The sequence below is a fragment of the Sesamum indicum genome, linkage group LG10 (genome assembly GCF_026168435.1).
Source record: "Sesamum indicum cultivar Baizhima isolate 11 linkage group LG10, ASM2616843v1, whole genome shotgun sequence".
Taxonomy (NCBI): domain Eukaryota; kingdom Viridiplantae; phylum Streptophyta; class Magnoliopsida; order Lamiales; family Pedaliaceae; genus Sesamum; species Sesamum indicum.
The window spans coordinates 18,001,284-18,017,084 of NC_142666.1; the positions used below are offsets into that span (position 1 = coordinate 18,001,284).

The 15,801-nt window shown below is 35.9% G+C and overlaps 2 protein-coding genes across 2 annotated transcripts; both read right to left on the bottom strand.

Moving 5' to 3' along the window:
• Positions 1-58: 58 nt before the first annotated feature.
• Positions 59-6,295, bottom strand: LOC105171733 (uncharacterized). The gene is made up of 5 exons (XM_020697399.2): positions 6,011-6,295; positions 5,725-5,822; positions 1,336-1,439; positions 439-493; positions 59-352 (listed from the first exon to the last, which is right to left on the bottom strand). The coding sequence occupies exons 1-5, from the start codon at positions 6,191-6,193 to the stop codon at positions 232-234; spliced, it is 561 nt and encodes a 186-aa protein (XP_020553058.1). The 5' UTR covers positions 6,194-6,295; the 3' UTR covers positions 59-231.
• Positions 6,296-7,634: 1,339 nt separating this feature from the next.
• LOC105171734 (pre-mRNA-processing factor 19) lies at positions 7,635-15,374 on the bottom strand. The gene is made up of 18 exons (XM_011092937.3): positions 15,215-15,374; positions 14,991-15,076; positions 13,945-14,016; positions 13,751-13,813; positions 12,851-12,937; positions 12,611-12,758; positions 12,406-12,527; positions 12,166-12,282; positions 10,916-11,011; positions 10,745-10,804; positions 9,842-9,916; positions 9,341-9,445; positions 9,124-9,243; positions 8,944-9,021; positions 8,764-8,860; positions 8,485-8,536; positions 8,204-8,274; positions 7,635-8,000 (listed from the first exon to the last, which is right to left on the bottom strand). The coding sequence occupies exons 1-18, from the start codon at positions 15,225-15,227 to the stop codon at positions 7,885-7,887; spliced, it is 1,578 nt and encodes a 525-aa protein (XP_011091239.2). The 5' UTR covers positions 15,228-15,374; the 3' UTR covers positions 7,635-7,884.
• Between the last annotated feature and the right edge of the window lie 427 nt (positions 15,375-15,801).

Genomic DNA, 15,801 nt, shown 5'->3' on the forward strand with positions numbered 1-15,801 from the left:
ACATTCACAACAAACACGCTTGTAAATATGTTATGCCAATGCACCACCGTTTCACATATACGAAAAACAGAAAAGCTCAGATAAATAACAAGAACACTGTGGTCCGCGAAATACTCATAATCAACAAGACGAAAGATTAAATACTTAAATAACCATATGTGGTATTTTCTATGGATTCTCCCATAAACACAATATCTATGTGAAATCAAGAACAGGTTAGGAGGAGTTGCCTTAGGCCGCGGGCTTCCCGTTTGAAGTACTAGGAGTTGGAGTTTCCGCGGTAGAACTTGACCCTTTGCTGATCATTTCATCAAAAGTAGCTGGATCGAGATACGACTGGTACGGAGGCAACCTACATCATAAAACAAAACAACTTAGCAGATGAATCAATTTCAACAACAAAGATTGTTTTGGGATGTGTTAAGAGTCCTTCGATACCTGCTAGCTGTAATATTTTGTCCATCTATATTCATTTTCACATCAAAAATGTTACCTGCAAGAGTGGCAAATTTCATCAGTTCCGCTGTAAGATTACGATGTTTGTTACGGGCTGAAATTTCCAACCACCAAATTCTTTTTGGCTTATTACCAAAGCAGCAGACCAGTTGAGATGATAAAGAAGAGGGCAGATGGAGTTTCATGAGAATAAAAAATCAAATGCTTGAATAGCGATGGACCCATATTATGGTATTGATAGGGACTACGAATGGGATGATACACCATTTAGCAAAAGACCATGTATGGTCTGAAATCCCAATTACGATATGGAGCAGGTTGGCCTTCCTCACCAGACTCTGCATTCATGTTTCCCTTTAACACTGACCCTATCAATCTGCTTATTGTGTCTGCTCATTGGAACTGATTTTATAGCTATACCCGTTATATTCCAACATTTAAGCGAACCTAGCGAAGATTTCCAGGGAAACATCAATTAGAAGAAGTAAAGAATACCAAGAATATGATAATCAATGGACGTGGCAGATCAGTGGTAAAAGGCCATATTTTTTGTCTCTTCAGGTGCGAAAGAAACTTATCGGTTAAGTTTGAGGCTCAAAGAGCAGATGATTTCCGCACAACATGCAGGAAAATTTATTAAGACAGAAGAAAACCACGGAAACCAAAGAAACCTTTTAATCTTTTTTTCTTTTCTTGTGTGTGTGTGCGCACATTGAGGGGTCGAAGATGGAGTTGATTTTGTTCAAAACATATTGCCCTGTTCCAATATGTATTGAGGATTCACCCTTTGGCTTCCTATATTATTTAGTGTTATATCTTAGGACAAAACTACATGCACAATCAAGTCCTTGTTCCAGTATAACTTGCAAAGATGTTTACCTCCAAAGATAGTCTTGTCCGAGAAATACTTTGACATCAAATATTGCTTAAACTCAGCCTCGTACCTCTTGAATTTCTCAATATGTTCTTTGCTATCCATAATGCTGCAGAAGAACCATGAAGATAATTTAAAGCATGTCAACTCCACAAATGAATCAAGAGGATTAAGAAACATGAAGAACATAAATTAATAAGACCATCTACTTGGTTAAATATGACATAGGAGAAATCAAGTACCAGTATGTAAATGGCATACAGTTAGATACAACTTTACAGCCTGGAACGAGCTATGTAAAACACAACACACTTCAGTTTCTAGACACCTTCAATAGGAGATTTTCAAAGAGAGTAACTTCTGAATGCAAAAGTATTATCTGAAAGCTGCAACCGCCATAGGTCGTACTCTCACCATGATTCGAGAAAATGCATAGCAAAGTGGTGCTGACTTATAATCTTATTTTCAAGATTTAGGAGCTTTTTACTTTTTGAAGCGATCTAATCTCTTTCAGACTTAAAAACTAAAAGACAAGCAGATTTTCTTCAAAATACCCACAGCAAGATTTGAGATTTTAACGTAAAAATTTAGAGTGTCTATTGCCTTCTCATTTCAAGCCAATTGGAAAAACAAGACCAAGGTATGAGATCCAAGCTAGAAGAGAATTCAAGACCAATTGACACCCAATATTCAATTAAACTCAATGAGGATGTTTAAGAAACCAATACAAAGTGAGATATAACTGGAATAGGAGATTCGGATCCATGGAAAGTAATCCCCAAAGAGGGGTGAAAATGATGTTTTTACAGAAATGGAACCAACTGCTGGATATAAAGTATTAAATCAATAACATAAACCGTGTTCAGCTAATAAAAACAAAGATTTGCCCTGGTTTATATAAAAAGGCAGAAGAGAAGTTGATTAATCAATACCAGCGGCTGGTAGGAAGAGGAAAAAACTCTAATGTATACCCTAGAATTGCCTAGAAAGGATGAACACAAGAAGGTCTAGAAAGGGAAATTTTCAAAATCCATCAAGAAACACTTGTCCTTCACATGCAGAGAGCACGTGCTCCATTGTTTGCGTAAAAGTATGGATATACCTTCATTTGGTGTGTAAGTCATGGTGTTCGATGATGGCACATTGGGAATACAATAAAATGGGAAAATGAAAGTTATTGTGGCTTTTACCCCCAAGACTATCGACTATTACACCAAACCTCCAGTAGATTACAGTTATTTCTGCAGTCAGATTTTGCGAAAACTGATCGAAGTGGTAAGGCAGCTGTCATTACAGAGGGGAACAAGAATTCTTTTTGTTAGTAAGAAATATAGTATTATGAAGTAAGAATAACCAAAGTAATGACTGTGCACAACTATTAATGACAATGTAGAAATATTAACCAAACAATCCTTTAGCAAAAATATTTGGTCCCAGCTACATGAATGTGGCTATGCGAATCAAAGAAGTGCTCTGTACATGGACATTCAAAAGTTAAACATCCATTGGGCCAACAAAGGGATATCATTTCACTAGATCAATAGCCAAAGTTTCCTTTCAACTTGGGTGAAGCAACAGCACAAGAGCAACATCCACTCCTTAACTTCAGAAAGACAAAGATTTACTAAAGGAAAGGCTTATAAGTAATACCAATTAAGAAAATTCAGCGACAAGAAAAAAGCTGAAAGTACCTTCAGTGTATAGGTTCAGATTACGATTGTGCATAGGTAGAAATGAACCACAACATAAATGCATCTAGTCTTCATATTTAGAAAGTCTCAGAACTCAGTCAAGCATTCAACTGCTTAAAACTAGAGATGTATCAAATGATTTCTTAAGCAGTTCCATCCAAAAATGGAAAAGTGCAATTTTGCATCAAACAGCTTCAGTGGGGTATGAAAGAAAGGGGCCGTGATTTATATCATTAGCTTACATGTGAAGTATAGTTATTATAAGCAATCTTTTGGTGAATCAATAAACCAAATCCCAGTTGAGTTAACAGATCTGACTATCCTCAACCCAATTCGGATAATTAAACAAAACTATTACTTTGCCTATGATAAGCAATTAAGAAGAATCACGAAAGGTAGTCCTAAGTTCACCCTGGAAAAATAAATAGTTGAACAGGCTCTCTGACACTATATTGTTTCTGATAAGTTCCCGCATAGTATATTTTTCTGGAAGCACTTCACTAAGTCTTGAAAATAGAGCTGCTTTTACTGGCCTTAGACTGGAGTACTAACAATTCTGAATCATCAATCCCTTCAGAAATTATCATTTGCATCAACGTCATAACTCTTATCTTTAGTTAGCATGCATCTTCTTGGATCCACTCCAGATTACAATTCCTGAGTATGGTTCGCTATTATGCCTTGCATAAACTGCCAACTAATTCTAATAATAGGACAACCAAAATAAGGAAACTTATATCCTAAAAGTGCCGGTGATGGAGGAGCTGGATAATGCCCTATTACAGAATACCAAACCATAGAAGCTATAATGTGGTTGGCTCATAAAAGCATGATTTAATAGCTGTGGTACAGTGTTCTTATCCAAAAAAATTTCCTTCGCTGGGAAACTAGACACATTTGATTTCTGCAAAAAGCATCAGAAGATGAACATATCATCAACCTCAAAAAATACCACAACTTAAGCCATAAAATTTCAATCTGTATAGACAATCAAGCAAAAATATTCATCACATTCGGCTGTTAATAGGGGCAGTGTGTTTGTAGTCTCCTGTGGTGTATTTAATGCAACACGAAGTAAAGCATAAATGCTTATTTGGTGAAGCAGTTATAATAGTGCAGTAAGAGGCAGGAAATGAGATCCCACTGTGCACACTCCCAAATTTCAAGGCAACTTCTAGGGTAGGTGTTCCACGAGGTATTTCAATTGCTATTTAACATTAAACAAAAAAAGAACTATTGAAGGTTTTATAATCTCCGGAGAGTGCAAAAACATATCTGATAAGTATCAAAAGATTTAACTATCAAATCTAACTATGAATTTCTAAACTCGTTACACAGTCAAACTTGATCTTATAATCACGAAAATGCAATTTGTTAACTGGAATGGAACTCTTTACTTCAGAGATATATATATATATATATATATATATATATGGGGCAAAGATAATTCACATACTTCAACATTTTTACAATGATGAGTATACAAGAGATAATTGACCCAAGCACATGTTTGGGAAATGATGATGGGCATGTATGACTCATGATATGCATCCGGATAGGTAGATAAATAGAAAGACAGATAGATGGATGGACACATGAAAGGACGAATCTTGCTCAAGAGTATTATATTGGTCGCACTATCTTCTAATTCTCTGGCAAACAGAAAAAATTTGATCCTCACCCAGTTCATGAAAAACCAAATCGTATTGGGTTCCTTATAGATCTATAACAGATCATACTTAGAATTAGTACGCCATGCTCAACGCAGGGTTCACATCCACAATCCATGGCACATCTTATGTAAAAACAAAGAGGTCAGAAAAAAGAGAATTCCGGTTTCTTTTGCTTTACTGTTAGATAACATGTGAGCTAACACTTTTCTTACCGCATGCATAATAAATGCTAACACCAATAATTATACACTAAATAACAATTTAGCAAGTTGGTAAGCGATACTTAAAAGGCGATCTACTGAAATTTACCTAAATCAGTAAATACTTTAAACGTGGCGTGTTGCACAAACAAACAGTTATTTGGAGTTAAAACATGCCAAAAATGCTGCACCAGATCCATGCACTATGCTCATATATGTATAGCAGTAGCTAATAAATGCAAGATTCAACAAGAGTTTCACTAAAAACAGGTGAGGCCTTGTTTTCTCTGTTAATCATATGCAAGATCATCTATTCAGTTCGTTAAACTATTTACTTCTGTTACGTTCCTTGTTATTCAAAGCCACTATGTCGAATACTAACCTTTCACAAAGACAAGAAAGAACAGACGTATTCATTTCAACCTTAAAGTTTCCTTCAACAATTGAAACTTTCAACAAGACGATAATTCAATTCACTAAAACATGTAGGTGGGCGGGAACGTAAGCAGTTCAAAAATCCTTTAAACGAAGGCTTCTTTGAATAAATCATTTCACAGTTGATCTCCACATCTCCTTGTAAAACTAAGATATATCTCTGAAGAAGTAAAAGGAAGTCCAAACAAATCCCACAAAGTAAAAACACCTGAAACCAACAATTTTCATTTTCACATGGAATTAATGAAGTACAAAATGCAGGACATGCAGACAAAATTTCTAACCCAAAATCACCTCGCATATATCTCATTGAACAAAAATTGGCAGAATCATAAAAAGATGTGCTCCAGAAGAAAAAGATTGAATTTTTATAGAAAGAAGAAGCAAGAACTCACTAAATTGATTCTTCCACGGGTTCTCTTTTCACCTCCTTAGAATCTTCCATGGGTTCTGTTTTCACCTCCTTAGAATCCATGATTTCACTTGAGACATCCTTTAAAAACCCAAAAACAGTCAAAAAGAAGGCAAAACTCACCAGAGTTCTGATCACATAAACCACAAAGAATCCAAGAAAAAGATGGGTACTTTGTTAGAATCTTGTCTCTCTCTCCCTCTCCCTCTCCCTCTCTCTCTTCGTGTGTGTATGTGTGAGTGTGAATTAAAAGCCGAAAAAAAGTGAACCTGTGGTTGTTCATGTTTGACTAAAGGAGAGTGATTGGTTGAGGACTGGGAGTTGGCAACGGAGTTTGATGATGAAGCTGCGGCCGCCATTGAAGAAAACTCTCCGAGTGTAGGAGGATTTCCGGACACCCTTCTTATGACTTCATCGACTAATAATGCCTCCCTAATTACAGAAGAAACCATTGCAATAAATACATTCAAACAGATAATTTTTTTCCCCAATAAAGAATTAAGGAAAACATAATCAAACAGAGTGACAATAATTAATCAGTAATAAAGCAAGTAATTGTCACGTTTTCCTTTCAATAGAACTCACACAGACAGAGAGAGAGAGAGAGAGCAGTTTTATGGTGTGTGAATGTTGGTACCTGGCGCCAAGTACATAAAATCCAAACCCCACGCGCCTTTTGGGGGAATAACAATGAAGTCCAAGCAATGCACAGTTTTAAGAGTGCTTGGAAGCCATTTCAGTTTCTTATAACTTTGGTTAAAATTCCAATTGCATCCCACGAGATTAAGTCTAATTATAAAAATTTTCATCCTTTTTTACAAAATTATAAATATATCTTTTAAAATTATAATTGTAATTATAAGTACGCATCTTATTCATTGACAAAACTTTGCACAAGCACTTTCTGATCTAAAATTGATTGGGTGTTAATGTAATATTATCCTATAACTTTTGTTGTTTGCTTTTTCTTTTCATGGCTTGATTTTTTGTTTAAAATTTTCGTAACAAGAATGAGAAAGCAAGAGTACACAGAGATTGCATACGTGCCCGTACTTGTACCCGTACCCATATGATAAAAAAAAAAAAAAAAACAGAATTTAAATTTAAGTCCCACCAAACATTTTACTAAGGATTCATAACCTCAATGTTCAACCCTTAATCACTGGCCCAAGATGATGGTAGTGTGACTTGATATACTACAAGATAAAAAGTTGCTTCCAAGTTTAGCCATACTTTGATATAAAAATGATAAGTCGAACATCGCCAGTGCACCGCTTGGAGGGACTCAACGGCCTTAAGTTTATTAGTTGGTTACACAAAAATGTATACACGGTTTATTAAGGATAGGTACAGAGTTAGTTTTTGGTGGTGGCTTTTTAAACACTTGTAGCTTTTTTTTTTGTTCAATATAAGATTAATTACTCAATATATAAGATTCGTGAAATCTCAAATGGCTTTCTTCACTGTTCCTATTTGCTGCATATTTCTTCAGAAAAGAATATGAATTTTGTTAGTCAGAAATGAAGAAGATTCCCAGTAAAGGAAATGAAGTTGCTCGTAAAATTATCACAAGTCATCATACGGCTCTGATTAACGTAATTAGTAAGATGTCCATCCCACCATGGGTTCCACCATCGTAGAGTAAAGGGGTTTATGCAAACCTCTTAGATTGGCCCAAGGTCTCATTGTGGGAGTTCATCGGTACAATACCTCATATCCACAATGGCGTCATACGCTTCTGGATCAATGCCCGATTATAGCTCATTGACAACTTACAAGTTCTTGCTGCCATATCCAGAGAGAAAAAAGCATTGGAGATCTGGAAGCACTTCATAGAAAGCAGATCCTACAGTTGTCAATAATTTACTTCTCTTACATGTTAATGGAATAATCTTACACAAAAATAACCACTCCTTTCATTTCATATTCTAAACATACAATTTTTTTTCTGGTTGGTTCATTGCAAAATGAAAATGCCACGTAAAGTCTGTCGTATTCTAGCTCCCCACCCCAAATTTCGGGATTTTGCCGATTAATCCAAGAACCTCATAGAATTACACACATCTCATCTTTGTTCAGCTCACTACATGCGCCATGGCAATTGCAGCATCAAGAATGGCCATTAGGTTTACCTAATATTGCTTCAAGACTCCAATGCACCACCATCTTCAGGCAGCCCAAATATTCTAAGGTTTCTGTCCATCGATCCAACAGCTATGTACTTTGCATCGGGACCAAATTTGATACAAGTTGCTTTACCTACATCAGCAGAAGTCACATTATATTGTATAGCTTGAGCCAGTAGGCCCACAGGCAACAAGAAGAAAACTAATAAAGGCAGTATCAAGGACATTTGTGGTGAAAAAATACACGTCTCCGCAGAGAAACTCCATGCCTAAAAGTATCTTCTTGCAGGCTTATGAACATATTCATGCAGTTGAGTGGAGGATGGGGAAGTCTACCTGTTCCAGACAAGTCGGGGAATGTTTTGATGCAATTCCATTCAGATTTGACATTGGCAACTTGATAAACTCTGTAATGTACCATGAATATAAGAATAAGAATCATAACAAATTAATGATTAATGATGACGGTCACCACTTCAAGAATTCATATCAATTACAAAGTAGATGAGCTGGTAGCAGTTGGGGGTTTACCCCTCTGCAGGCGTGTGGGGGGGGGGGGGGGGGAGCTCAGTAGATCAAAGCTTAACAAAAGATCACTTGGTAACTCAAAAGATTACCTTATATCTGAGCCTCCTAGTGCCAGGTAACTACCACTATGGTCAAATTCCACTGCAAAATCGAGAAAGTATATGAGGTATTAGGAGACAAAAGTGTCCATGTGTTAAACAGCTGATGGAATTGATTATATTTGTCAACCAAACAGACAGTTCTGATTTCCTTTATTTTACAATCTAATAAAGCAATTAGTTGGAATGGCCACAAATGAACGAGTGTAAAAGCACCATCCAGTTTGTCTCAAAGATATTACAAAATCAGAGTGTACCATGTAATTATACCTGATTGCGTAGGTGTATTTTCATCATAAGGAGCAAAAGTCCTAAAGTTTTTCAATCTGCGCAGATCCCAAAGCTTAACACCATCTTGAGCAGCAGTCTGAAAGATCAAATATAATTATCATATTTTGGAAAAACTTGAACTGATCAGTTTGTTCACCATACCTATGGAGGAAAACTTACCGCCAAAAAGTAACCATTCTCTGAAAATGAAATGGCAGTCACTGCCCCAATATGTCCATCAAATCTCGCAACGTTTGCCTGCACATTGCCAATGACTCATACAACTTGAAGAATCCAAAAAAAAAAATAGAAGGGTTAAGACATTAAGTGAATTCAAAAATTAAATAAAAGGGTCTGCACCTGACTTTTCACATCCCAAATCTTAACCAGAGCCCCGGAGGTACCCGTTCCGAGGATCAGACCATCCGGATGAAAAGCTGCAGATGTGTAGCCCTCAGAAGATCCTGAAGTGTCCTCAACCTGCAAAGACCTTACAAATTAACAAAACCAGAAACAAAAGTCCAAATCAAACTTGAAGTGGTTTGCATTTCATCCAACATAAACACAGGGCTAGAACCTGAGTGAGGCATAAACCAGAAGCAAGCTCATAGAAGCACCACGTGTTATCAAGCGAAGCAGTGACAAAGTAATTATTGGTTGCATGGACTGTAACAGCTTGCACCTGTCATACAATAACGCATCCTAATCAAATCATGTCACAAATACAAAATACAAGATCGTAAAGATGTTACGTATCACCAAGCTGAGTAATAAAGGTCATATATGAGTTTGATTGTGGTAACCACTCCATTTTCTAAAAGTGCATATAAATTCTTAATATTTCCTGCTATTGAATGAGTGGACAAAAGGAGAATCTCAAATCATCATCTTCTTCAGCTAACTTAGATCAAATATGTATAAAGGAAATGGCTTGGCAAACTTAGAAGACAAAAACCAAATGACTCAAATGACCCTATCCACAGCATTGTGTTTGACACAGGTAAAAGTAGGTACCTAAGAGAAGCCCGATGCAAGTCATAACAGATACAAATTCATACATAGCACATAAATGAACTACCTCAGCAGTATGATCCTTCAAAACGTGCCTGCATTCATAATTACCATCTTCAGATCCTCGCCACACACGAACTGTCTGCAAAAAGCAGAATAATATACTTCAGCAAAACAACAAACTCATTGCAAACAGAAGTAGAAGAACAGAATAATATATTAAATGTGCTTCACACAACTAATTTTAGGCATTGGTAATACATAAACAGTACAGATGGAAAGCATCTTCAATAGAGGTGTACCTTCAACCTACACCAGTCTATTTGAAAACTAAAGGCTGAAGTACGGTAAAAAAAAAAAAAAACAGTTTGTGAATTGACAAATCCCAAGATGCATCAAACTAGTACAAGACAACAGTAAGGATCATGTGATTCCTGAACCCAGAGTACTTGATGCATTTGTTGAACTAAGAAAAAGTGAAGATTAACTTATGAATTGATGTCTAATTCACAAAGTTCCAAATTGTCATTCGTCGATCAGCACAAACATATACTCCTCAGGCACAATTTAGATTCTGAAAATAAATCCAGAACCCCAAAAAAAAAATGCTCTTTTTGTTTACATTATTTGGAAAGAAAGACACTTCTGAGAACCAAGGGTTCAATTTCCATCTGTAAGCAGAGAGATAACCAATTTACAAATCAAAAGAGCCCCAATATTCAAGAAAAGGAGCTATTTTCAAACTCATTAGGCCCAATAAAGCTTACCTAGTTTCAATTAACCATTAGACTACAAGCACACACTATAATGCAGTAACTCACTTCTGTAAGAAAATTAGAGTTAACCAGGAAAAGAAAATTAGAGTTAACCAGGAAAAGAGAAAGAGAAGAGACATACCAAGGTTTTGCCAACATAATGATCATATAAGCAACAAATTTGCAAGGAAGTTCTTATAAGGAGTATTAAGCACCTTATCAGCAGAGCCAGTAACTACTAATTCACCCTCTGCGGCAAATTTGACACTTGTAACCTACACAAGTACAGAAAAATGACAGCCATCTTCTATTAGAAAGCAGAAGTCAAAAATTATCAGCGGGAAACATGAACTGAAAGATGTAGGAAAATGCCAAAGTTAGCTGACCTTCTTTGAATGACCACTAAGAGTAGATACTACTTGACCTGAAGGTCTATCAAAAACTACAGCATTTGAATCAGCCCCAGCAGTGGCAATGATGTCCTGAAAGACATAAAAAGAAGAAGCAAGACAAGAAATGTGATATCTAATTGTTCCAAAACAATAGTTAATTAACCTTTATGGAGCTACTTAACATCGTAAAGGTGAATTCAATAGAAGTTTTGGTCATCTACAAGAATTGGCCAACAGTCAGTGCAACACAAGCTAGTGAACACATAGTTCAGAACAAATGAAATGGCATTTACAATTGATCAGCAATGCCTTTTCTGCCCACTGAAAACCTCATATCAATTATGAAGTAACATAACTGTGCACCAAATCCTCACTGTGTCCCTTTCCGAATGCTCAGATTATCAAAGCACAGACACCAATAATACAAGATAATACCGACTCATTAGAGGTGCAGTTCAGGCCGTTAAATTTTATCAATTATATCTCAAAAAAGAAATATTGATCAGAATACAGCTACGTTCATTTGAGGACCGCTTGTCTATTAAATTTGAAAAACGACAAAGAAAAAGAACTGAAAGGATATCTGACCGAACCAGCAAATAAAGGAAAACAGCAATGCCCTCCCCTACTTAGTGATCATCATGACATCAACCTATATTTTGTCATTCCTCAGTTGTATCCCACACTGTATACTACCACAATGAGCTCTCATAATCAAAGTAAATAGACAGACTTAACTCAAAATATCAAGCTTGTGAAAACAATATAACTTCAACCAGAAAAAACCTTGTTCCTTGAAGGTATTTTATCAACAAAATCAATTTGTTTTGCTCTTTACAGGAGTCAGACAATAAAGCATTTTAGAAGATGGAAAATCGTCCTTCTCTTGTATTCTCTTTTTTTTTTTTTTTCGGTTTTTGTAAATTTTGGCAGACAGAACAAAGAAAAACCATACTGTCAATAATAAAGGAAACCCACATCCCCGCATGAATCAACTTGAAAATATTTGAAGGCCAATAATTTATAGGTGAACATCCAGACCTGAGTCAATACCCAAATTATAAATTATGGTCCAGAGTCCATATCAGAACATGAGTTCTCAAGTGGTTTTGAACCAAATATGTTTTGGAAATAGATGAAAAATTCAGACTTAAATTTCTATGGGTGAGGATCAGAATGTTCACTTGGTGAAAAACCATTAAAGAGATGAATAAATGAGTGAAGCAAGAGAAAACTTTCCATACCTTGGAGTACAGGATGTCCAAAGACAGTATGCCAGGTTTGTTGGTCCGATGAAGAGGATTTACAGTGAGCTGAGTGTATCTCTCAACAGCATCAACAGGAGCCAGTGTTGAAGGTATCTGGTAGAGTACATATATATTAAAGCAATTAGGATTATTCGTCACGTTTAAATGCCAAAATTAGAGTTCAAAGCAGCCCCTATTTCATCTAGAGATGCAATACTACATTACTGCTGACTTTACCTGTCGCTTTTTCCTTTGTTGTGAAAGGACAGTATTACAATCTGTAAGCTCAGAAATGATAGTACTTGAGATTCCAGGACGAATTCTTTTCCCATTCGGATCCAACTCATCATTGTCGGCAGCTGCAAGAATAATGATCCCACGAATTAACATCCTGCACAAGAACTTAGCAAAGAATGAGTTTATATATACAAAAGTCAAGAACCTCTTTTCCCATTGCTTAGAGCAGCATCAGTGACTGCATTTGGCGCTGCTACTGACATGGGTATCTGTCTTTCAGCTTGCGCTAATAACGCCCTTGCCTCGTCCCTTTCCTTCTTCAGCCTTGCAATAACACGACAAGCAGCATCATGCTGCAATGGACAGCAAAAAGTTCGTAACCATAGAATAACACCCCAAATTAGAAAGATTAGAAGTCACAGAGCAACAAATCACTCATGAGTACCTGATATAAGGCATGACTTAACTCTTGCCTGGCAGTATGCAATTGTTGCTCCAGTGCAAAATTTGATAGCATCAAACCATCCCATTCCTAGTCCATAGAGAAAAAGGAGGAATATGGAGGTATCAACTAAAGAGATCCCCAATTTTACTTCTTTCAATCTGATGTGTTGGAATATTTTGGACGAAAAAAGTTAAAGGAAGGGATTTAATGAATAAAACTAGGATTTGATTCGAGAAAACCATTAATCCCTAGACCTCTAACCAGCTAAAGGGTGTAGATAAACTAAAAGAAATAAACCCAGAAGATAATTGAAAGATGAAAGCTACAAGCAAATTGCCTGTCTGCCATGAACAAACTCAAACGAGTGATTAAAAATTGACATTTTGCTACAAAAGAATAGTGTTGAAAAACCAACGAAATTATTCAACTCTACAAAGTTTCCCAAATCATAAACTACAAGTCATTGATCAACGCATGCACAAATATTTGAAATGCAAAATTTCGGGCAGTGTATAACTCTTGTTTTTTCTATGCAACCAAAATTGCCTAAGTTTAGAGTAGGTAAAAAAGAAAATCTTTTGCAGTTAGTCTTTGCCTCTTATACCTTCTCCAAAATAATAAAGATTTGGTGTTAAAGCACACAGGTTATTATCCAACTGAAAATCTAATGAAAATCAACAAAAACGGAAGGTAGCGAGACACAAAGTCCGCCTCAGATAGACAATAAACATGCACATCAAAGGGGAAGCAGAAGAGAACTGTATAAACCAATTTTTTTCAGTATTTCTGCCTTTCATAATGACATTTGAAAAAGAAATTCTGACAGTACATCACAATTGCAATGTTGTTCAGGATAAATATAAAATAGTAGCAAAGAAGCTAAGTAACAGTAGCACATACAATCTGAAACATTCCCAGCATTCCAGGAATACTTGCAGCCTGCACCGGTCGTGGCTTCACTATCTGCATAGAATGATGAAGCTCTAAATCTCTTCATTAAAATTTCAAAAGAAAGGATATGTATTCACTGGCGCAAACAACAAAAGGGCCAATTGTCAATCCCAGAATATTAGATTATTCAGCAAACTGCATACCTTTCCGGTCTTGACTGGAACAATATCATCCATTGTCAAGGGCTCTCCAGTAATAGGACATTTTCCATAATCCTAAGAGAATCATAAACAGTGTGTCTTCATAACAGATAGAATTACTAGCACAATCAAAAAACAATAGCAGAATCCAAAAGACATTGTATATTAGGTCAATACTTCAAAATACTGAAATCCAGGGTAGGTCCTTTATGCTCCAGGGAAGATATAAAAAGAAACTAAGATGATAATTATCAGTTTAAGGGTTGAAAATATCACCTCAACGGAAATTCATTGAGATGAATTAAAAGATCATCCAGATGTTATTACTCATAAAACTACAATCTAAACATATTTTCACCAAATTTGATGTTCCTACTGAACTATTTACAGCACTGAAAGAGTCATATAATGTGTACAGATTATTACCTCAATATCCTATGGCACATGAGTATAGATTATTACCTCAATATTTTTCCAGTAAGTAATTAATAATTTGACCAATTTCAGCATTTCGACTAAGACTTTAGTAACAAAGCAAGGAATTCAGAAAACAAAATCCTGTTCTGCTTGAAAAAACTTTATACCATCTCTTAATAACAGTAAGTAGAGGTTTGTCGATTATATACCTGTAAAGTGCTGATTTGAGTTGAATTAAGGGATTATTCAATTTTTTTCCTCTAAGAACTATAACTCTCCTGCATATTTTCACCAACTTGAACAATACAACTAAGACCTTATACTACAATGAGAGATTCAAGACTCTGAAGACTTTACTTGAGCAAACTTTTAGAGTTGCACAAGAAGATAATAAGTCTTGTCTTCTAGAAACTATATAGCAACAAGACACTTTCACCAAATATTTCTATTATTCACAAGAACGTAGACACTCATGAATCCGAACACCTTCCATCAGAAAATTTCACCTATTCCTCATACAGTTTTCCAGCAACCAAACATGCCTCGGATCAGATACATACTACTGAACCACGAAATGAAGATTAAAGTACACACATACGATATACAGTACAGTGATAAGTAAACATACGCACCGAGATGTGGCGCTCAATTAAGCGCTTCTCGAAGAGAAGACCAGAGCTCTTGGAGACGACGGGTTCCTCCGGCACCTCGCCGGAAACTGTACGGTCCCCATTCAAGCTAACACATCAGATAAGCCAAAACATACACAGAAAAACAGAAATACGATATACACACACAAAACAAGTTATACATAGACAAATAAGATAGTTAAAAGAGTAAAATAAGAGAAATTTACTCGAGCAATTCATGGTTGGTCTCTCACTGCGCGCTCTGCGAGGGCTAGGGTTTATGCTCGGAAGTACAGAGTGGAGAGAAGAGAGACAGTAAGAGTGGGAGGAGGAAAAATGTAAATCCAAAAAGAGGAGTATAAGATCCGACCCTAGGATTAGGGCTACTGATAATGCCAGAGCAAATATCCTAATGCCAGAGGGAAAAATAGTCCTTTGCCTTATTTGCCCTTTTCATCACCAGTCACCATCCAAAATGAAAGAGTTAATTCTTAAGAATAATTACATTCACATCTCCGATTTTTTATCTATTTACACAAATCACTCCAATCTTTTACATAATTACATAAATCAATCTAGCAGTCAAAAAATAAGATAATTTGTTTAATGATATTAACGTTTTTTATAGTGTGTGTGCAATTTAAAAAATATGAGTGATTTATATAAATAATATTTACATATTTAATGAGTTTACGTGTAAGTTTTTAGAACATAAAGATAATGTGTATAAATAAATCATAAATGAGGATTTCAAATATAATCAATCCTAATAATTATGATAAATCATTCATTAATGAAATTTACTTACGAAATT

Bases quoted from the DNA above. Each gene is read 5' to 3' on its own strand.
- LOC105171733 (XM_020697399.2), bottom strand. From the start codon at position 6,193: ATGGTTTCTTCTGTAATTAGGGAGGCATTATTAGTCGATGAAGTCATA. The intron at 5,823-6,010 runs GTTCACTTTTTT...GGGTTTTTAAAG, and splicing joins TCAAACATGAACAACCACAG to GATGTCTCAAGTGAAATCAT. The intron at 353-438 runs GTATCGAAGGAC...TTTATGATGTAG, and splicing joins CAAAATATTACAGCTAGCAG to GTTGCCTCCGTACCAGTCGT.
- LOC105171734 (XM_011092937.3), bottom strand. The intron at 13,814-13,944 runs GTATGCAGTTTG...CATTCTATGCAG, and splicing joins TTCCAGTCAAGACCGGAAAG to ATAGTGAAGCCACGACCGGT. The intron at 9,446-9,841 runs GTAGTTCATTTA...ATTGTATGACAG, and splicing joins TGAAGGATCATACTGCTGAG to GTGCAAGCTGTTACAGTCCA.